Raw genomic sequence first — 20,412 nt, forward strand, 5'->3', positions numbered from 1 at the left:
TGTATGTTTCACGCGGATTTCCGAGTGATCATCATTTTAATTCACTACCATCCTTAATTGATGATTAATTGATGAACCAATTTAGTTGAGAACTATTTAATTGACAACTGATTCCACCAAATACCATCCGATTAACGACTGATTTCAACGAATTCGATTAAAGACCATTCAATTAATGATTGATATGTGCGAAGGGAATTAAAGATCACTCAATTATAACGATTAAATTTTTAAATTTCAATTAATAATTAATTAAAAATTTAATTGTTAATTTAACTGCCTCATATAATTATAATAATTAATAAATAAACTTTAGTAAATTTAATTAAAGGCCATTTAATCGCGATTGATATCAGCAAATTCAATAAGCTCTTAATTGAATTTGCTAAATTTAGTTATTAATTAAAGGACACTTGATTTGTTCATATGAATTGTTAATTGAACAGTCTTTAATTGAATTTGTAGAAATTAATCGTCAATGAAAAAATCTTCGATTAATTTTAATCGAATCAATCGTCAATTTACTGAATTGAAGTACATTTGTTCAAATCAATTATTAAATTGAGAAAAATTTAAGTGATATTTTTACAACCCTGGTTTCACGTTTGAAGGCAATTTTTTTTTAGGCAAAAAAAATAATATTTAGGAATTTGTTTCAAAAAACTGCTAAATAAACATGTATGAACTTTATATATGTAGATAACTAATATATTTATATTGGTGCAAAAAAATTTATTTTTATATTTTGTGCGTAAATAATGTCACAACATTCATCTTCGGGCCTGAGCCTGAAGCCTTCAAAAAAAAAAAAAAAAAAAAAAAAAAAAAAAAAAAAAAAAAAAAAAAAAAAAAAAAAAAAAAAAAAAAAAAAAAAAAAAAAAAAAAAAAAAAAAAAAAAAAAAAAAAAAAAAAAAAAAAAAAAAAAAAAAAAAAAAAAAAAAAAAAAAAAAAAAAAAAAAAAAAAAAAAAAAAAAAAAAAAAAAAAAAAAAAAAAAAAAAAAAAAAAAAAAAAAAAAAAAAAAAAAAAAAAAAAAAAAAAAAAAAAAAAAAAAAAAAAAAAAAAAAAAAAAAAAAAAAAAAAAAAAAAAAAAAAAAAAAAAAAAAAAAAAAAAAAAAAAAAAAAAAAAAAAAAAAAAAAAAAAAAAAAAAAAAAAAAAAAAAAAAAAAAAAAAAAAAAAAAAAAAAAAAAAAAAAAAAAAAAAAAAAAAAAAAAAAAAAAAAAAAAAAAAAAAAAAAAAAAAAAAAAAAAAAAAAAAAAAAAAAAAAAAAAAAAAAAAAAAAAAAAAAAAAAAAAAAAAAAAAAAAAAAAAAAAAAAAAAAAAAAAAAAAAAAAAAAAAAAAAAAAAAAAAAAAAAAAAAAAAAATGAAAAATAATGTAGTTAAAGTCTCGCGCGAGCCAGCAATTGTATTTTTTGGCTCACTAACGAAGGAATTTAATTTTTTGTAAAAATTTTCTTCTATTTTATTTTATTAAAAAAAAGAGGAAAATAAAAATTTTGGCCCAAAAGACTACGTCTGTAACACTATTTTATAAGAAACTCTTTCGTTTTGTTGATTGAACTATTGCACAAACGTAAATCACGCAGACCATGAAGCTGCAGGCAATAGATATTGCGCATTTCCGAACAAAAATAATATTCTAAATTATTTTTACCAATACCAATGTATTATTTAATTACATACATAAAATTCAAACATATTAACTTGGTAATAGTTTTTTTTTTTTTAATAAATTCCTGCTCGCTCTGTTTGACATGAAAAAATAATTTACTCCCTTTAAACAGTTATTCAGAAGCTCATTATATACAAAACTTGCACCGTGCTTTCTAAAGAATCTTTTTGAATATAGGCAAAAATTCAATTGAAATAAAAAATCTACCTAAAATTGAGAAACAAATCTTTGCGTTGCCAGTTTGCAAAGCGAACGTAATAGCTTGATTTTTTTTTTTTAGGTACATGCAGTAGCCGGTCACGAGGAGAATTCAGGTATTAATCGCTTCGTTACAAAACCAGAGACCCCACAGCTCGTATTTTATTGTACTGTATAATATGTAGTCTTTATAAGCCGTCGTTGCTCCGAGTCTCGGTAAATGTTGTGTCGATACGAGTCCCTATGAATGTGTCTTTGATTTTCGCCACCAACCGAAGAATAGATTTTACGATGCTACTACGTAAAGGTCGCTAAATAATTTACGCTAATAATTAACGCCCGTTACATATTATTCTTATCATTTTATCTATTATCTTTACGTATGTTTGAATTCAGGTTTACGTTGAAGACAAAGTCCAGCTTCTTATGTAAAATACTAATACGTGCCACTTTCCTTTATTTTCTACAATTTGCCACTAAACCTCTGGTCTTATAACCCGTAACGTCAACCCGGCTTCATGATTCTAGCAGGATATTTCGCACGATGAATAAATCGATAACGGGTAAAATTTTTCAAATTATGAATTCCGCTTTTATAATACACGCGCGGTCTGATATTCTAATTTTAAAAATAACTCTGGCTGAAATATAAAAATTTTAAATGAAATGATTTTCTAGAAAACTCAATTCCGCTTTGCTTTCGTACAAAATGATAAAGTCCCGATTTATCCGTCAAAATTATTCATTCGACTACGTTTCGATAAACCAGATACGCCACGCACGGGATTTAGTTCCAATAAGCCGGTCGCGCGCGCGTCTCGATAAAAGCGACGGGTGGATTTGCAATGACCAAATTTTCCGTGGTGTGGTGTCCGAAAGGATTCGAGGAACGCGGTGAATCGCTCGGCAAACAGATCGTTGGCTATGAGGTCGAGTACTTTAACTCGCAAGCGCGATCTAGATACTCCCGACCGTGAATAAATTCCGTCGATTTATGAAAAGACGATGGTTTATTTTCCGCCAGGCAATTGTCCGGCCTGTAACTCGTAAAATACTTCAATTCCCGACTCCCTCGGCACGTTACACTTCTTTTCTGTCGATTTGACTTTGCGCAGTGGAACGGAGTTATTTCCAGCACACGATGCACATGCAACTAGAATTCTCGCGCGTATATAAAATTACAATTGAGGGTAACGGTCCTAATTATGGGTCATTTAAGGTTAGAGCGACTTTCAATTATTTACATGAATTTCCCGATCGAATATCAAAACGTTGATGATGGCATCATAAGCAACCGACATAATAGTTTTAAAACAAAATTATTAGTTAAATTAGCTAAATTAGTTTATTCTAAATTATAAGAAAATAATTGGAAATATTTTTTCTTATGCGCGAGTCTCAATTATGGGTCAGCAGATATTACGCGCCAAATTACACGATGTTCAATTTTATATACTGTCTATATTGTTTTATTTTATATAAAATAATGGTAAAGCACAATCTGCTAGCAGTTTTATGAATCTAAAGAGTTGGCAAACTGATATCCTAGATTTTTATTCTAAAATATTAAAAAGGAATCTTACAATATAATCGTAGAAGTACTAAGGAATATTTAAAAAATTTGTTCCATGTGTTTTCATAATATTATTTTCATTGTATTCTTTTAATACATCAATAAACCGAGCTTGACTCGAGATTGGAACTGGAGCCCATAACCGGGACTGTTATCTTACACTTGCAGTTATGTCTGTGTGAAATTGAGCCGACACCATAAAGAGGCTGTTGAGAGTATCTTCGAGCGTCTCGTTTCGCGAGCGTTCGCGTCGCGCGAACACATTTGCATCGAATATTCATGGTACTTTTTTAACCGGGGTGACGTGGAAACCAGACGTCATCTTGCACGAGCGGTACGAGCGGTATCAAAGTTAGAATTGCGAGCACGCTACTTTTTAGAATCTCAAAGTTAAAAGCTACTGCTTGCGCGCGTGCAGAAAGGTCGTCGGCGAGCTAGAAAAATTCGCCTCGCGTAGTATCTATTCTTCCACTAGGCACTCCGTGTATCGTTAGTTTTGTGCTCTGTGAATACTTTAGACACGCATCTCCGAGAGCGACAACTTCCAGCTCTGTTATTGTCGAAATCTTCCTTGCGATTCCTTGGGTGAGAGGCTGTTTTTCGGTAGCATGATGAATGGAGGAAATTACTTGGTAAATTGCTCGCAGCTATAGGTGGGCGATTTGCAGGTAGGCAGGTTTGCGACGAGAGAAATGCACTTGTTGCGCCGTTTATGTTGCACGCACCTGTCTAGGTGTGCTCGTTTAGGATTACTTGGGCCGGCCCCGGGACCGGCTTCAGCTCTTGGGCCCTACCTGATTTAGTACCTTCGCAAATACGTAGCGCCGCAAAAGTACGTTTCGTTGGCAGACGTCGGCATTGTGCGACGGGTCGTATATTTTGTTTTTCTAGTAGTTCGTATGTTCTGTTCTTTTAGTGAGTAAATGAGTGAGTGAGTGAGTGTATGTGTGTGAGAGAGAAAGAGAGGCCTATGTATGTATTATAATTTCTATAGAACGAATGTCTCTCTCGAGAAGTAGCACGTTTAACAGCGAGATACATGAGAGCGCGTGATTAAACGCAATTGACAGAATGCTATCTCGTCTTATTGTGATCCGTTTGTTTCTCCGTGTTGGCGTGAATGCTTTACCGAATAAAAACGCATGTAATATCGTAATACCGTGGCGCAAAAGCGTTCGTAGCGGATGCGTGTAATCCTCTTTTACTGAGTTCCTGTCCGACGCAGCTTACGCAATAAGGGCACCGGGTGTCACAACGGAAGTACTTTTTACGATGATGGAGCGACACGTGATATAACCCCTCACCCCCTCCCCTCCCCCCGGAGAGAACGTGCAATTCCGCGATAAACGAGACGTAACGCGCCTGTAATTACGTAACGGTACGTTCTGTTGACTCATTGTAAGTATTATGATTTATCGGAGCGAGAGCGTATAATATACCATTGTGCGAGCCGAGAGCGACGCGAGTTTAGGCAGTTAGGTGCTGAAAATGCTTGTTACACGATTTAGTACTATTATACGCATATATATATGTATGTATACTTGCTACGCGTATTATTACCATATACAACTATATGTACACATCGTAAATGTAAGTATTATTGCGCGGTAACGATTTCTGTAAAATGCTATGCGAACAAACGCCCTCCTCCCCCTCCCCACCCCCTTCCCCCGTTGTGTGTAATGTGTGTGCGTACGTTTTATAACGTTACTCGTCACCAATAGATAGGTCTATGTCGAAGTGCAGATTTTGCGTAGATGTATCACGCGAGGGGATCCGATCGCGCGCGCACGTGGAGAAAGCGAGGCGGTAAATTTCCCGAACGAGACTTCTCCTTCTCACCGTCGTTCGTGCACACACACGCCATGATGTCATATAAACGATACAAATTAATTTTTGCTCAGAGAAATGTAATACCAATGCAAGAGAGCCGTGGATATTAGCGCGAACGATTAACCTCTAAAAAACGGAGGAAGTTTCTCTCGACAAAATATTCTCGAAATTTGCATACGAAATTTTTCGGGATCCCAAATCTATTGTTCTTTAACAAATTTCAGAATCAAGCAAACTACTTAATCGTTGCTAATCAAGCAACCTCGGTAGCCAATCAGCCAATTAGTCTTCCCTATATAAAAATAAAGTCATAATGCAGGTTTTTGAAGTCGTTGATCATGAATTAAAATTAAAAATTGCGGATTCAATGTGACGGTTCAAAATTAGTATTTTCGATATTCCGCTGATAATTTACGCTAAAATATGTATACTCGTGTTCTCGAAGTTGCTAATCACGAATCCACGGTCAGAATTACAAAATTGCCACATATCATCGATTTCAATCGTCATATTGGATCTGCCGTTTTGGATTTTGTAATTCTGATCTCAGATTCGTGATCAGCGACTCCGAAAATCTGTATGACTTCATTCTTGTGTGCAAAAATATAAAAATCGGCAATGTTGAGTCGGTCATTTGGAATTTGGAAATTCTGACCTCAGAATCGCAATTAGCAATTCTGAAAATCTTATATACAAGAATTTTTAATCCAATTTGATTGATACAAAAACATTTTGGTTTACAAAAACCAAAATGATGGTACCGCCCGTTCTTTAGGGGTTAAATTGTGGGAGGATAATATTGTCCGACAGTGTAAACGTATGTTTAAATAGGAAATGCGCAATTGGGGTTTTCAAGGAAGAATTAATTAAAAAATAATTGGAATTCTTCTTTTCGAGATTGATTTAATGTGGAAAGTTCATCACGTGCGCGCGTTTACACTGTGTGAAACAATATTACCGTCATAATTTAATCAATCGCACTATCATCCAGCGCATAGTTCCTATTGGCTTTATATTTCTCTTAATGTCATTACACACAAAGCTTTTCGCATATAGCTTAGTATTAATTTTGATGCAACCATCGAAAATCTCTTCATAATTACTTTAGTTTACATCGACAACGCTCTCGAACGCCGAGGCGGTGCTAAGAGCCATATTATTTCCGATAATCGAATCCGATATAGCTTCACAATGAATCCTTTCCACCAGAAACGACAGATTAAGAGAGATTAAGATTTAAAAAATCCGCTGTGTACATTCCCAGACGTGTCGGACGAAAGAAATTAGGAGATTCTCGTTCAGTAATAACACGAAAAAGAGAGAGAAAATAAAATGCGATCGTATTGAAAAGCAAATAATGTAGAACAATTTTATCGCTCTTTTTCCCCCCTCAATGCGTTTTTTCAGGCAAAGGACATTTAATGCTATTTTATAATATTTAGGAGATGATTTATAAGTGACTGAGCCGCGTCAGTCGTGCCGAGCTTCACGCTTGGCTCTACGCGGCAATGCAATTTGTTGTCGCGCTATGCAATTTTACGTTCATTCGGACAAATATAACTCCCGACAGTACACTGTACGTTTATATTTCCTCTAAATGCCGAATAAATTATTATTTTTTATGCTGTATAACAGTTTCTCTCTTTCATTCGTCCGGCCCTTTCGTAGAGCTGCCATCGTTCGCTATATCAACAGAAATGTATTCTGCAATCTCCATTATCTTTCCAAACTGTAATATTTATGTTTGTTTTGTGCCATTAAAAGTGTGCATACTTTTGACTAAATGTGTCCCCATCGAATAAAATATATGCTAAAGTCACAAGTGCGTGCATAATTAATAATTAATTATTAAAATACATTTTTTCGTGGAATCTGCACGGAGAAAACTGTTATGGTTGCTACAACTATTTCTTTCTATAAAAAAATACTTTCTGTTAAAAAAAATTATATGAATTCAAGTTAAATAAATATTGCGTTAAAAATTGCTCTTGTTTTATACTCATTTATACAGTTCTTACAACATAGTTCTTATGATACGTAATGTCCAATTAATATATTTTACACAAGGTGAGGCAATAACCCTGCCTACCTCAAATATCTCCGCTATATTCAAATAATAAAGAAAAATAGTGCCTACAGAAATGTTGTAGTTACGAAAAAGACGTTAATAGTAGACATAGTGACAATGATTTTTTGTGAGCGAAGATATATATGAGATTTCTTTCGAGACGACTTTAACTTTATTTTAAGTGGAATCAAAAAATAAATACATTTCAAAATATTTTTTATTACATTCTGATACTTTTCGCTGGTTTTTCTTATGTATTTAAACTTAGTATAGCTATTATTTCGCATAGGCGAAAAACCGGAGGAAATTGGCAAAATCGATTATTTCTAATATTTTCTAACAAGTTACGAAATTAAGCAAGCAAAATTTATAAACATGTTAAAGATAACTTTAAAACCCCTGCTTGCTTGATTCTGAAATCTGTCAAAGTACACCGGAAATAATCGATTTTGCTCCGGTAGTCCCAATCTTCCTTAATATTACTATTCCATTATGGCAACCATATTTAGTCAAGTGATATCCTTGGCGTTTTCTTCGTGTACATTCATTACATTTCGTCCAGAGACGTGCATTTCAACGCGACACAATCGCCGCACGGATGACTAAGAGAGACGACACTATTTGGCAATTGCGACATCTCTTTTGACTCATTTCTGTCGAGTTACGTAAGTGCGCGGTTAATCGACCAACGACACTCCATGAACTTTATCGCGGCGCAAATATAGAAAGACAGCAGCGCGAATTTCTACTCCGTTTCTCTAATAATAGCGATCGTCGATTTCTTCTCGGTAGCAAGATAAGGACACTCGTCTCACGCGCGGTCCGCAATTACGAACCGGATTTGGATGTGCGCGCGCGCGCGATCGGCATATCGATCGACACGTAGATCCCGCGAGAGCGTATATGGCGCACTTCCTTATCCGAATTTAGTGCGCGACGTGGCGTTACGCGAGAACTCTCTTCGATATCGGGGACACGTTGAGTAAAAATAAAGAGAGCCTGTAACGAGCGACGGCGGTGACGATGACGACGACGCACGTCCGCGGATCCAGTTCAACGCGGCCGACTCGGCTCGATCGCGTAAAACGACGCACCGGTTAATTTTTTATTCATGACACCTGACATCGCGCCGCTCGCGACACATTTTTCCATCGCCGGGATATTCCCCGACGGCCAACTCGCTTCACTGTCACGGAGGTACTCGGTTATGCGCTTCGGGGTGTATGTCGAGTTAAATATCCCCTGCCTTAAATGTAAAATGAAAACTTGTGGATCCTGGAGAGTATGCGTTTCCCAAAGAGTATATGCGAATCTAGGGAGATACTATGCTAATTCGCAACACTCCCGCTAGCTACTAAGATTCACCTGCTGCAACGATATTTGAGGAGATAAAAAGTGCAAAAGGAAAACAAGCCAATAAAAAAGAATTTTTAACAAGTGACTCTAATTAGAGTCTGTGTTTCTTATAAATTTTCACCAGAATGTCGTCAATGTTAGTCAAATTGTTTCATTATATCAGGTTTTAAAGTTATATTTAAATTTTATGTTGAGAAGTTAAAGAGAGAGAGAGAGAGAGAGAGAGCGCGATTTAATAGAAAAAAATGTTGTCAAGTGACTCTCTAATCAAAGTAAATGTTTTTTATAGATTTTCGCTCGCAGAAAACAATGACGCTGACAAAATTGCTCTGTCAGGTTTCAAAGTTATATCTAATTTTTGCTGAAAAATCCGCGCAATTTGAAGGAGAAGAATATATAATAAATTGCTAACCGTTAATGAAATAATAAAAATAAGTAAATGCTTCGATTTAACATATTGAAACTCTTTATTAGCAAAGGTTAAAAAAATCATTTTACAAATAGCAAAAAAGTTTGTTAAGCATATAGTCAGAAAAACAGTATTTGGTGAGATTAGTAAAAAAACAAATGGTCAGATTTCAGTGTTTGTCTCCCATTTTTTTCGCAATAAAATCCTCTTGAGATTTTTCTAAAAATCTATGGAAAAATCGCAATTCTAAAATAAATCAAATTTGTTAGAATAAAAGATGTTTCATTAAATTCTAATATAAGAGATTCCTAAATTTTTGCTTAACAAGTCACATTTAAATCTCATATATCGTGTAAATTGTGTAAATCAAAACATTCATCTGTTTTTATTATTTTATCGACAGTAATCGATTTATTATACACATTTTTCCTTTAAATCGCTGTTTTTCATTACAAAACTTAAATTAACTTTAAGATCTGACGTAATGCAGCAACTTGGACAACGATATTATTTTCCGTGAGCGAAAATCTATAAGAAACATCTATTCTAATTAGAATTATTTGGCAAAAATTCTTTTTATAATTATTAATTATAACACTTTTAAAAATCTTCACGGGAACACTGCGTGACTCTCATAGCGATTTCTGCTGACATTTGATTTTACAACATTTGCGGTCGTCTGCTTTCTGGTAATGCGTGCCTTGGCATTCGAAATCGATGCGCACGACGAAGGACACGAAGAATAGCCAAAACTATATTAGCTGCACGTCGCGCGCGACTCGCGTATGCACCTACGCGTGTGTGCGCCCGTCGAGTTTGCACACGATCGATCGTAAACAAATTTCTGGCGGGGCATTGATCCATCCTTGAAATGCATCGATCGCAGCTGCCGGTCGACGTCACGTACTTTGGTCGACGAGAGTATCACAGTGCACAACGTGCATGCACGATGCGCCGGAACCACGGCCACCTCTTTCATACAAAAATTCTGTCGACGAGCATGAAGCCGGTTCGAGCGACGTCAACTCACACGAGCAACGAAATTCTCTCACGTTCGCGTCATGGAAACTTCCGTACTGACAACCAACGATTCTTACCAATTATGGATCGATTGACCTTTCGATTTTTATGGAAAATAAAATTTATTTCCCATCAGTCAAAAAGCGTGGAGATAAAAGAAATGGCAACGATGTTGGGACACCCCGCAGACGTATTACTCATCATACCGTCACGATTATCAGAAATAGAATTCACGTCCTTAGATATATAGCTTCTAAAACCGTGGATTTAAAATTAGTCTTGCGCCTACGACTTTAAAAGCGCGTGTTTATAACTGTGCTCGCCGAATCGTGAAATCAAGCTAAATCCAAGAAACAAGAATTTATTTAACTTTATCTAAAAAAGTTAAAAAAAATAAACCATCTTCAAAAACCTCAAAAACGAGAAAGCGGCCCAGTTAACAACACTAGTGCAGAGTACGCGCATCTCGTCAAGTACCATCCCCTGAAGCACATGGATCAACGTTTTTTTATACCTTCGATAACTTTCTCAAAAATTTGAAAATAACTTTCAGAAATTGGCCTTATTTTCATTCTCTTCTTTCGTTTTGCATCTCCATGTTGTAGATATTCTTAGATTTTCAAGGAGGAGTGAATTACCCAATTTCCAGATCACCTAGATAAATTCAGGTAATCTAGATGATAATGTAGATAAAATACTGAATAAGTTGTTACGAGAAAAAAATATCCATCTCCATCTCAATATTTTTAACAATTCTCGAGCTATGAAAGAACACGCCAATATACATACAAAAGAACTATCTTTGTTTAAAATCGATTGATAAAAGAAGTGGCAACGATTTTGGGACACCCCGTGGACGTATTACTCATCGTAACGATTATCAAAAATAGTACTTAAACTCAAGTTCTTAAAAATATAGCTCCTACAAGCGTGAACTCAAAATAAGTCTTGCGCCTACTTGAAGACGTATTTACAGCCTTGCTCATCGAGCCGTGAAATCATCCTGAATCCAAAAGCAGAATTTGTCCCAACTTCACATCTAAGAACAAAAACAACTCATCTTCCCCACGAAATACATTTTCACCGTCAATTGGCAACAAGACGACATTTTCCTCATCTTCGCGGAGCGGTAAGGAAGGAAACGTTATGATTTCCGCGAGCCTATTAGTGCCGGTCGTAAGATTATCTCCGAGAGAAGAAGCGCACCTAAATCCGAGAAAACTTCGCCATCATTTTAATCTAATCAGGAGAATTACTCCTCTCCTCGGGAGGATTCTTCGCAAAGTTACGGCGTTTCTCATAACATTCCCTCCTCGATAATCTCCATCTAACTGTCCCATCGTGTTACCGCGCTCCATCTTCACGGTCCACTATTTCGCATAATGCAGATTGCATAACGGCTCGCACGATCGAGTGCCGTAGTCCCGATACGAGAAACCAACAGTACACGCCATTTCGTCTAGAATCGCCCACGCGGCGCGCGCGCGCGCGCGCGCACGCACGCACGCACCTGTGCACATTCGCGCGGGCAACGAAAACAACACACGCGGACGCGTTCGCCGATATTCGTGACACGTCCCACGTGCCGGAATTCCTGCACCCTACCCGATGGATCCCGCGGGATTTATTTTCGGATCGGTATGACGCCACTGCGCGCGTTTACAGTGGTAGTGCCGCGCGCCGCACAGCCACGGATTCGCTTGTCTCTCACACGATTCCTCAGTGAGACGCGCGGCTGGCTCCGACACGAGCCACGCAACGATTAATCGGCCATATTCGTCGATCCGGGAAACCATTTCGAACATACCGCGACGCGACAACCGCGACTCCGCGATCGAACGCGCGATTTCCAAGCGAGCGAGCGAGCGAACGAACGAATCCGCAAGCAAAACACGAAGAGTCACCTGCGCGCGTGACACGACCGAGAGGATCGAAGAAGAAATACTCCTCGCCTCCTCGAGTCTGCTGCACGAGAAAGTTCCGCGAAAAAGTGCGCGCATGTGTGTATTGGTAAGGTCAGAAAATTGGATCTGCGATTTCAACGGAGACTCGCAGTGTGTATGTGTGTGTCGGTGTGTGATAAACTGCTCTCCCAGGGGATCAGTAAAAATGTTTCGGGTTATATCAGTGAGAGTAGCATTTCACCGATAGTCAGTGAATATTCACTGATTTTCAGCGCAAACACTCATCACTTTATCACCGCCCTGTCTCATATCTCACTGATTTCCACCTGTGGAAGTGAGATTTCGCCGCAAAAATTCGCTACACGCTGCGACAAATTCAACTTTCTGTATCTGTGATGATAGAATTATCGGCTTGCATACAACTTGGGTGCAACGACACTGATCCGTGTTCGCAAATTGCACTAATAATAGCAACAGTCGCCGCTACCAACTGATTCTTTCAGCGAAGCTCCGATCGCAGTGCTATATTTTTCACTGAGAGAACCATCAGTTGTGTGAGTACAGTATTTCAAGGAAAGAATACATCGATTGCACCGTAGAGAACGACGTTTCCGTCCATCGTCACAGATCGTCTCGCGTCCGTTACCGTCTCGTTATTAAACGCACGTCAGTGTAAACGGCATGCACAGTGACACGTGACAAATAGCCGGGAGAAAATTTCGCCGAGGCTCGAACGGGAGTTACGCGCTCTCATTGCAGCCGCATGCATCAGCGAAACGTATTTCATAACGTCGCCCGTCGCCAGAGATACAGACGCGCGTAAATACTCCGCGGCGCACACGTGCGGTATCATTTCGTGAGCAGCCGCTTTTCTTGCAAATTACGAGCGGCGCGCTGGAACGGCGCGGAAGATGGATCTGCGACGAATCCGCCCGCGACGCGAGACGTGACGTGACGCGAAAGCGCGTCGTGTGCATCCTCTGTCCCTGCGAGGAAAGAGGGAAAGGAAGAAAGACCCCGTCGTCGTCGTCGTGGGGCTCTGGACGCAGTCGCCGCGAATTTTGACCGTCTGCCAAGTCCGCGAGGTCGCGTTACATAAGCGCGATGTAACGCGCGAACTTGGACCGAACAAGAACGCTTTTCACAGTCCCGCCGTCTCTTGCAATCGTGCTCGTCGCCGATCATATGACCGCGCGCGCGCGCGCGGCGATTCGAATGCCGCGACGCAAGAAGCTGCGTGTACTATACGCAGCTACGCTATTCATGGTCGCTCAGCAAACGGTACTGCTGCAGTTTTGAATCGCAGCTTATCGAGGGAGAACGGCCCAACGACGGCAGATCGCCGATCGCCTCTCGAACGACGGATGAGTGACCGCGCGACGCTGCTGTGACTTTGTGCGCGCGATTCGCGAGAGATTCAACAGCTTATCAATTTGTCTACATATATGTATTAAATCGCATTGTCAGAGTGCAAAAAAGTTTTCAAGGAGCAAGCAAGGAGAATACTACTCGGCTAAATATGGTCGCCACAACCATATGTTCTTCTTCGCCTATGCATATAAAATGGTTGCAGTGGCCATAGTACTCTGCGCAAGTGGCACACTGGCGGCCTTTCTTGTCGTCTACCCATGACGTGTTTCAGCGGTGTTCTCAGTGCTGTATAGTGTAAAAGGAATTTACGTATCTGTTCCGCGGATCACAACAGAGAGACGACGATATTCCTTCGACTAAAGCAGCTGTACATGAGGATATACTGATAACTGAACATCACGTGTCACGAGAACTATGTGAGAACTGTATCGATGAGCATGTAACGATAGCGACCTTTACTGCGATATTCATTTCACTCAAAATCACACGAATTCTCTTTCTGAATATGTGGGTGTAGCAACCCCCCTCCCCCTCTTCTCCTCGACAAAGCGGCTTTCTCCGTATATTATTTGAAATATTTTGCGTACGAGGAGTCATCTGACGGGTGAACGGCCACTACGTGAACGAGAGGGAGCGGACGCTTCGGCGGAACGAGACAACAGTTTGCGCCGCGGGATCCATAAAATTCAGCGAGGCAAGGCCCGTTAAGAAGTCCAGACGACGAACCCGCTCGGGACGTGGAATTAATCGGGACGATCAGGCGGGCGAGTGGTTTTTCTCGCAGATTGCACGAGCGAGCGAGAAAGAGACAGAGGGAGAGAGATAGAGAGAGAGAGAGAAGAAGAAGCGAGAAGAGCGAGAGAACCGGGACCATGAAGAACGCCCATCCGATCATCAGCGCGACGGCTTCCAGTCCGGTCGGTCCGGATTCCACGGGCCTCGACGAGCCGGCGGAGCCGATCATCCGGCTGAAGCTGCAGAAACCGCTGCACTGGGAGTGGGAGCTGACGACGTCCGCCGACGCGCTTCCCGTCATCCAGCTGTTGGACAAGGACGGCCGGCTGCTGGTGGAAACCACCGGCAAAACGGCACAGCGGGCCAGAGGCTCCTTCAAGGAAGGTCTAAGGACCCACGAGCAATTCCCCACCGACGAGCGCACCAGCTCGAAGACGGAACAGACGCCGCCGTCGTCGTCAACGACGTCGTCCTCCGTCTCGCACGTCACGGCGGCGCCGTTCCAGGGCAACCGCAACATCGACGGCTTCAGCAGCAAATTCGGTACGTGCAACTTTGTGCCGAGGAAGTCCCGAAGCGACGTGAACGTCAGCGAGGGACGCAGTAGGAAAAGACACTCACCCGCGGTGAAGAGCTCGACGATGAGGACAAACGGCGAGGGGAGCGTCGATGGGATGACGACGGGACTCAAGAGATACTCGGCGGGGGACTACCTACGGCAGCAGATCATGGACGACCTACGTACGCGCAGCACGATCGGCAAGAGCCCGGAAGAGATCGCCAAAGACAGATGCAGGAAGGTCAAGGCGTATTTGAGGAGCCAAAGCGAGACCCTGCTAAGCTTGGTGCGCGAAGAGGAACACGACGGAGACGAGATAGTGGACCACCCTGAGACCAGGACGCTCGGCGAGAGCGCCGAAGGTCGCAGGGTGAGGAGAAGCGACACCACGGAGAGACGAGCATATCTTGAGGAAAAGGAAGCGAAGAAAGAAGGGAACAATAAAGCAAAGCTCTACTCGCGCACTCGCAGCGCCGGGATACCGAGCTCCGTGGACTCGACGAGGGCGGACAAGCCGAACGAAGGGGACAGACTCGTCCGCAGGATAAAGGGCGACATGAACGAGGAGGAGCTGGCGAATATCAAGGCGTTCCTGCGCGAGAAGATACAGCGGCGAATGAATATGGAACAGGCGCGCTCGAGGTCGGACGTTCGCGCCGGCGTCCCGGAAGCTGTCGAGAACGTCGGTATCAGGAAGAGATACTCGGACTACAGTCACGGGAACGATCGCAGGAACTACAGGACGCGGAAGGTACGCAGCGAAACGAGCATCATCCGATTCGATCCCGAAGTGCTCGAAAGAGAGATGCTCAAGTCCAGCAAGCAGCTCGAAAAAGAGAAGCCAACGAATGGCGAAGGATCCCCGGAAAATCCGCCGCTTCAAAGACAATCACGAAACTATCGGCGATCGCGCAGCGACGCCTTGGTCGAAATCGCGGAACCGGACGATCGATCCAAGTCGCAGTTGAAGAGAGAATCATCGAGTCTAGAGAGGAGGAAGCTCTATCGAAAAACCAAGAGCGACGTTCTACTCGGACAAGCGGCGGCCAACGCGGAATCTGCCTGGGACCTCGGCAATCCCCCAAGACGTATAAGGAGCCAAGAGAACGTGGAAAGGTCATGGAGGGAGTTTAAAGAGAGGAAGAGGAGCGAGAGGCTTCGCAAGGAATCGGAGAGAGAAGTGCCCGAAGAGGACTTTATGAGCAAGCCGAGATGGAAGGACCTGCAACGCGATATCTGCTCCTCGCGTAACTGCAAGGTATGCCAGAACCTGAGAAACTGCGTGGACCCACTTCCCGAGCGATCTCGTCGCGCTCGCCGAGAAAACGAGGTCGCCGAGCTGTCGTCGTCCGCCGATACCGCTGCTGCGAAACTCTCCGACGAGACCTCGTCGACGAGCAGCAGCAGGCCCAGCACCAGCTTGCAAGAGAACTACCTGCTCGTCGACGAGGACGCGGACGGATGTCAGTCGCCGATCGTTGCTAAGATCCAAGTGAAAGATCGCGGCAACGACGTCGGCAGCGTGTCCGCGATGAACGTCAATTCCCCCGACTTCGGCTACAACTCGATTCCCAAGAGCGCCTTCAACGACTACCGGGAGCTGTACGCTCGCTCCAACGTGAAGAAAAGCGACACCTTCAAGATCATCGACGGAAGCGAGGAGCTGGAGGAACGAGCCGAGCAATCCGATTCGAAGATAAATGGTGACGTTTCCGACAGCGATCTCGGCTACCTGAACGGCGTGGGCACGTTGGCCAACAAATCGAACGAGGACATCACCAGGGATTACTTCAAGCGAGTTTACGAACTGCTCAAGAGGAGGCAAGAGGAGGCGCGGAAATCGACGGACGGAGGCCGTGAGCTTCCGAGCCGCGACGACTCCTCGTCCTCAAATTACGTCGAGGAGATGCAGAGAGAGAGACATCGCCGCCGGAGGAAGGACAAAAGCCCACAAGGTAAAGTACCCGCATGAGAAACTCTCTGATCGTGTAATCACTAATTAATCAACAATCTCGCTAAATTATGAACGGATTATTATAAACCCCATCGGATATAATTACTATTTATAATTAATATTGCTTCAATTACATTATCGTCGATCAGCAACTGATAATATATCTTATTGGAATAATGGTGTCACTGATAAGAGACATAATTACTCGAGTAATTGATTGTCATAATGTTATAATGTCATATTAGTGTTTCTTAATGTAATTCTTGGACTCCACATTGCTACACAGAGAAAGAAGTTTCTTTGAATTTGATATTCCTATTTGCTCGACACAGCAACATAATTCTACATCAAACAACGTTTAATGGAAAGAATGTTATCAAAAGAAAATTTTCAACCAAATAATACATCACTTAATTACCTTTCAAGTTTTGTTTCGTTGGATTAAATGGTATTATTTTATTAAAAAGAAGAAACTATTAAATCTTAAATATTTGAAAATAATCAATAAATTATTAAACTATTATTATTAAATTTTCCAATTTAATTTACTGTTTGTACTAAGCGATATAATATTTAGTTAAATATTCAAGAGTAATTATGTTATACTAATGTATATTTTGTCAATATCCATCACATATCGATTGTTGTTGCATTATTTCCAACGATTACAAATAAATATGGCTTGAAAAAAAGATTTTTTGGATATTACAGAAATACATTATAAACATAATATTACAATTATACAAAAAGGAGAGAAGACTCGATTAAGGAATACAAACAGACTCTTAGTAATACGAGAAAAGAAACGTCATGTATCTTAAGATTATTTAAACACAATTATCGAATTTCTTTAATAAAATAAAGCAATTAAGTGAAATATTTTTTCTTTGAATCAAACAACAAATTACTTGGACTAAATAAAATTATTTGGGAAGCCAAACAGTCGTACTTATTAATCGAAATATTAATTTTTCTAGACCACTCCAGTGGTCAAATTTGCTTAGATGCAGGCAAATTTGTGAAATCCAAAGAAATCCCTTTCTCTGTGCATGTCCTATATATAATTCTGCTTAAAAAGTCTATATAGTGTATCTAGGGGTGAGAAATTTTATAAACTATTCCTTCGCAATCATTAAAAAGGAAATGAAAGAGAAAAGTCAACAAACGTGTAAGGCTCAAGCGCGTAGAGCTTTAAAGGAATACCACGCGGGAAATACGGAAACTCCAGCAAAGCAGTAATTACAAGCGATGCCTGAGAACTTTAATTTACATTGCCTGCGATGTACATAACTATCTCTCCGCAGGATGGTACGCCTGATATCGCCCTGCGTCTTTTGCTAATGTGGAAAGTTCTGACGTAGAAGCACACCCGCCTTTATTGTGCCCCCTTATATTTATACGACGTCGTATTTCGCGGTGTTTCAAAAATATTTAATAATCCAAATATGACGAAAGTTCCCGCACATCTTATCAAACTGAATTATCGTTGATTTATGTTTTTAATATCATTTCGCGAGTTTTTTTTGCTCTAGTATTTGCTCTAGAAAAACAAAACCTATTACTACAAATCACATGCATACGCGCGTGCATCACGTCGCGGTGTTCAATAAATAAAAACGTGTGATACATAAAAGCTAAATAGACATGTGAAAGACGCTTGAATAATTGTAAAGCCTCCTCATTGTTCCCACGATTTGATGGAACATCGAGATGTCACTCAGATTCGTGACAGTTAATTTCCCGCCTTTTCATCAAGTGGTCCGCTGTGGAAAACTCTGTTTTCGCTTTCAATGCATTTTCTTACGATTTCCAGCCGTTCGCCCCCTTCCTGGCCTTCCAATATCCGTTCTGTCGACCCTTCAAACTTTGAGGATATTTCCACTTCTCCCCAGCGCGGATTCTGCGGCGAGATAATTAAATTCACTCCGGCGGCGCGAGGTATTGACCTTACAACAAATTACGAGAGGTGCCTTCGTTAAGAAGAAACAACGAAATTTTCTGCTCCCTCCACAAATAATTAAATTATTCGCAAATTCGCCGATAACTATCGCCTCGCCGTAAAATACGACTCCTCAGTCGTAATAACGCAGCGGATAAGTGACGACCGCGTAGTTTCAGAATCCTAATAGCGTCATTCGATCGTTAAACGCCAAGAAGAAATAGCAGGTACCTTCACGTGTCATTTAAATGTCAAACATTCGACAGCCATTCGATGAGATTTAACAAACGTTAACCTTCAACTTTTATGAATTATAAAGTACGACCTTTCCGCGTGCGGATTGGACTAGATAGATTCGACCTCGTAAGAAATACCAAGCACATCTCTCAGAGCCTAGAAGCTTTCTCCGGCATTGTCAATTCTCAGAAGTCTTACATAAACTTCGAGACTTTCGGCTTAAAGGCTCGCAAGCTTTCCCCTTCCCATAAGGTTTATGAAAATCACGCACGTTTAAGACAGTTCTCTGGTGCACACACGTCTCCGATCTGTTCAACAGCTTTCGCGAGAGAATCTTGTTATTACAACGAAGAGAAATAAGGCATATGTGTGTGTAGTCTTTTGACCTATAGACTGTTCTAAAGAACGGCCAAGCTCTCGTAAGCTTTTAAGCCCCACATTTTGCGGCACCCAAAATATCTTAAACTATTTTTTTATAAAATTGTAATTATTTATGAATAAATTAAAGATATATAAATATCAAAGTGATGCGCTTCATCATTTGGGAGAAAATAGCCCAAAAAGACATGTTTTCTGCCAAAATAAATGATATTGTCAAGACCTTTATAGAAAACGTACAGGAAAGGTTGCAAGAAATGGGATGAAAATATTTATCAATAAAATAATACGGATTATAAGTGCTAATATTTTTTTATTTAGGATGACTTTTACCAAGCTCCGATGAACTTAATCGTCGATTAATTTCGTTGTGACCAGCAAACAGCTGATGACGAGTTCTGCTAGCAATCCTTAATCTACTCATAAATAGTTATAATTTTGTCAAAAAATAATTCAAGATTTCAAATGGGGTTAAATTTGACCGCACTCTTTCGATCTTTGTGCACAGCTTCACATTCTCCCACGAAATAAATCTTTCAGTATGCACTCGCGCTGAGAAGACATAATTTATTGTCTCCTATTGGGAGATCATTACGCGAAGCTCTTCGCTCTATTATATCCGCTCCCTCACGAACATCTCGTTCGGTCAGCAATAAAATCGCGCACAGTGAATATTTTATAACCTTCAACATCATCGATCACGTTGCCGCCTTAACTTTGGGAATTTCTCTCGGAATTTCTTTGAATATATCCGAGAGAAGAGTGATTTTTCCTTTTACATCTCACTGAGTTTGCACATGGCAAGAAACATTTTATATTTCTGTTGAAATCGATCCGTGTAGGAACTTTTGTGTTAAATTCCTAACAAAATATTAACAAATTTCCTAACAAAGCTGCGTTTTTATACTAAAAAAAGTATTTAAAAATTTATTTGTCGGATATAAAATTTACCTCTGGGAAATAAAATTTATTTCTGTGAATAAAATTTACATACTACAAGTAAATTTTCAAGAATCTCTTTCTCAGTCTATTTGTCATCATGCTTAGAAAATAAATTGGAAATTGCAATAAAGTAAAAGGTACTGACACAGTTTCCTACGTGAAGAAATAATTAATATATTCAGACAAATATATTAATAAATTCAAGGAGCTATATATATATATATATATATATATATATATATATATATATATATATATATATAT

At 40.0% G+C, this 20,412-nt stretch overlaps 2 protein-coding genes across 2 annotated transcripts in view; both read left to right on the top strand.

Annotated features, from left to right (window-relative positions):
• LOC116849002 overlaps positions 1–7,060 on the top strand; it is a 95,319-nt gene extending 88,259 nt beyond the window's left edge. Inside the window, exon 20 of the mRNA XM_032825717.1 lies at positions 1,953–7,060. Within this exon, the coding sequence (XP_032681608.1) occupies positions 1,953–2,048 (96 nt within the window). The 3' untranslated portion in view covers positions 2,049–7,060. The remainder of the gene's footprint in view (positions 1–1,952) is intronic.
• Positions 7,061–11,804: 4,744 nt separating this feature from the next.
• The window catches only part of LOC116848993, a 205,250-nt gene continuing 196,642 nt past the window's right edge, over positions 11,805–20,412 (top strand). Inside the window, exon 1 of the mRNA XM_032825702.1 lies at positions 11,805–16,653. Within this exon, the coding sequence (XP_032681593.1) occupies positions 14,277–16,653 (2,377 nt within the window). The 5' untranslated portion in view covers positions 11,805–14,276. The remainder of the gene's footprint in view (positions 16,654–20,412) is intronic.

This window comes from Odontomachus brunneus, unplaced genomic scaffold, assembly GCF_010583005.1.
Source record: "Odontomachus brunneus isolate Ranch 3 - 2012 unplaced genomic scaffold, Obru_v1 Obru_scaffold_103, whole genome shotgun sequence".
In the NCBI taxonomy this organism is placed as follows: Eukaryota; Metazoa; Arthropoda; class Insecta; order Hymenoptera; family Formicidae; genus Odontomachus; species Odontomachus brunneus.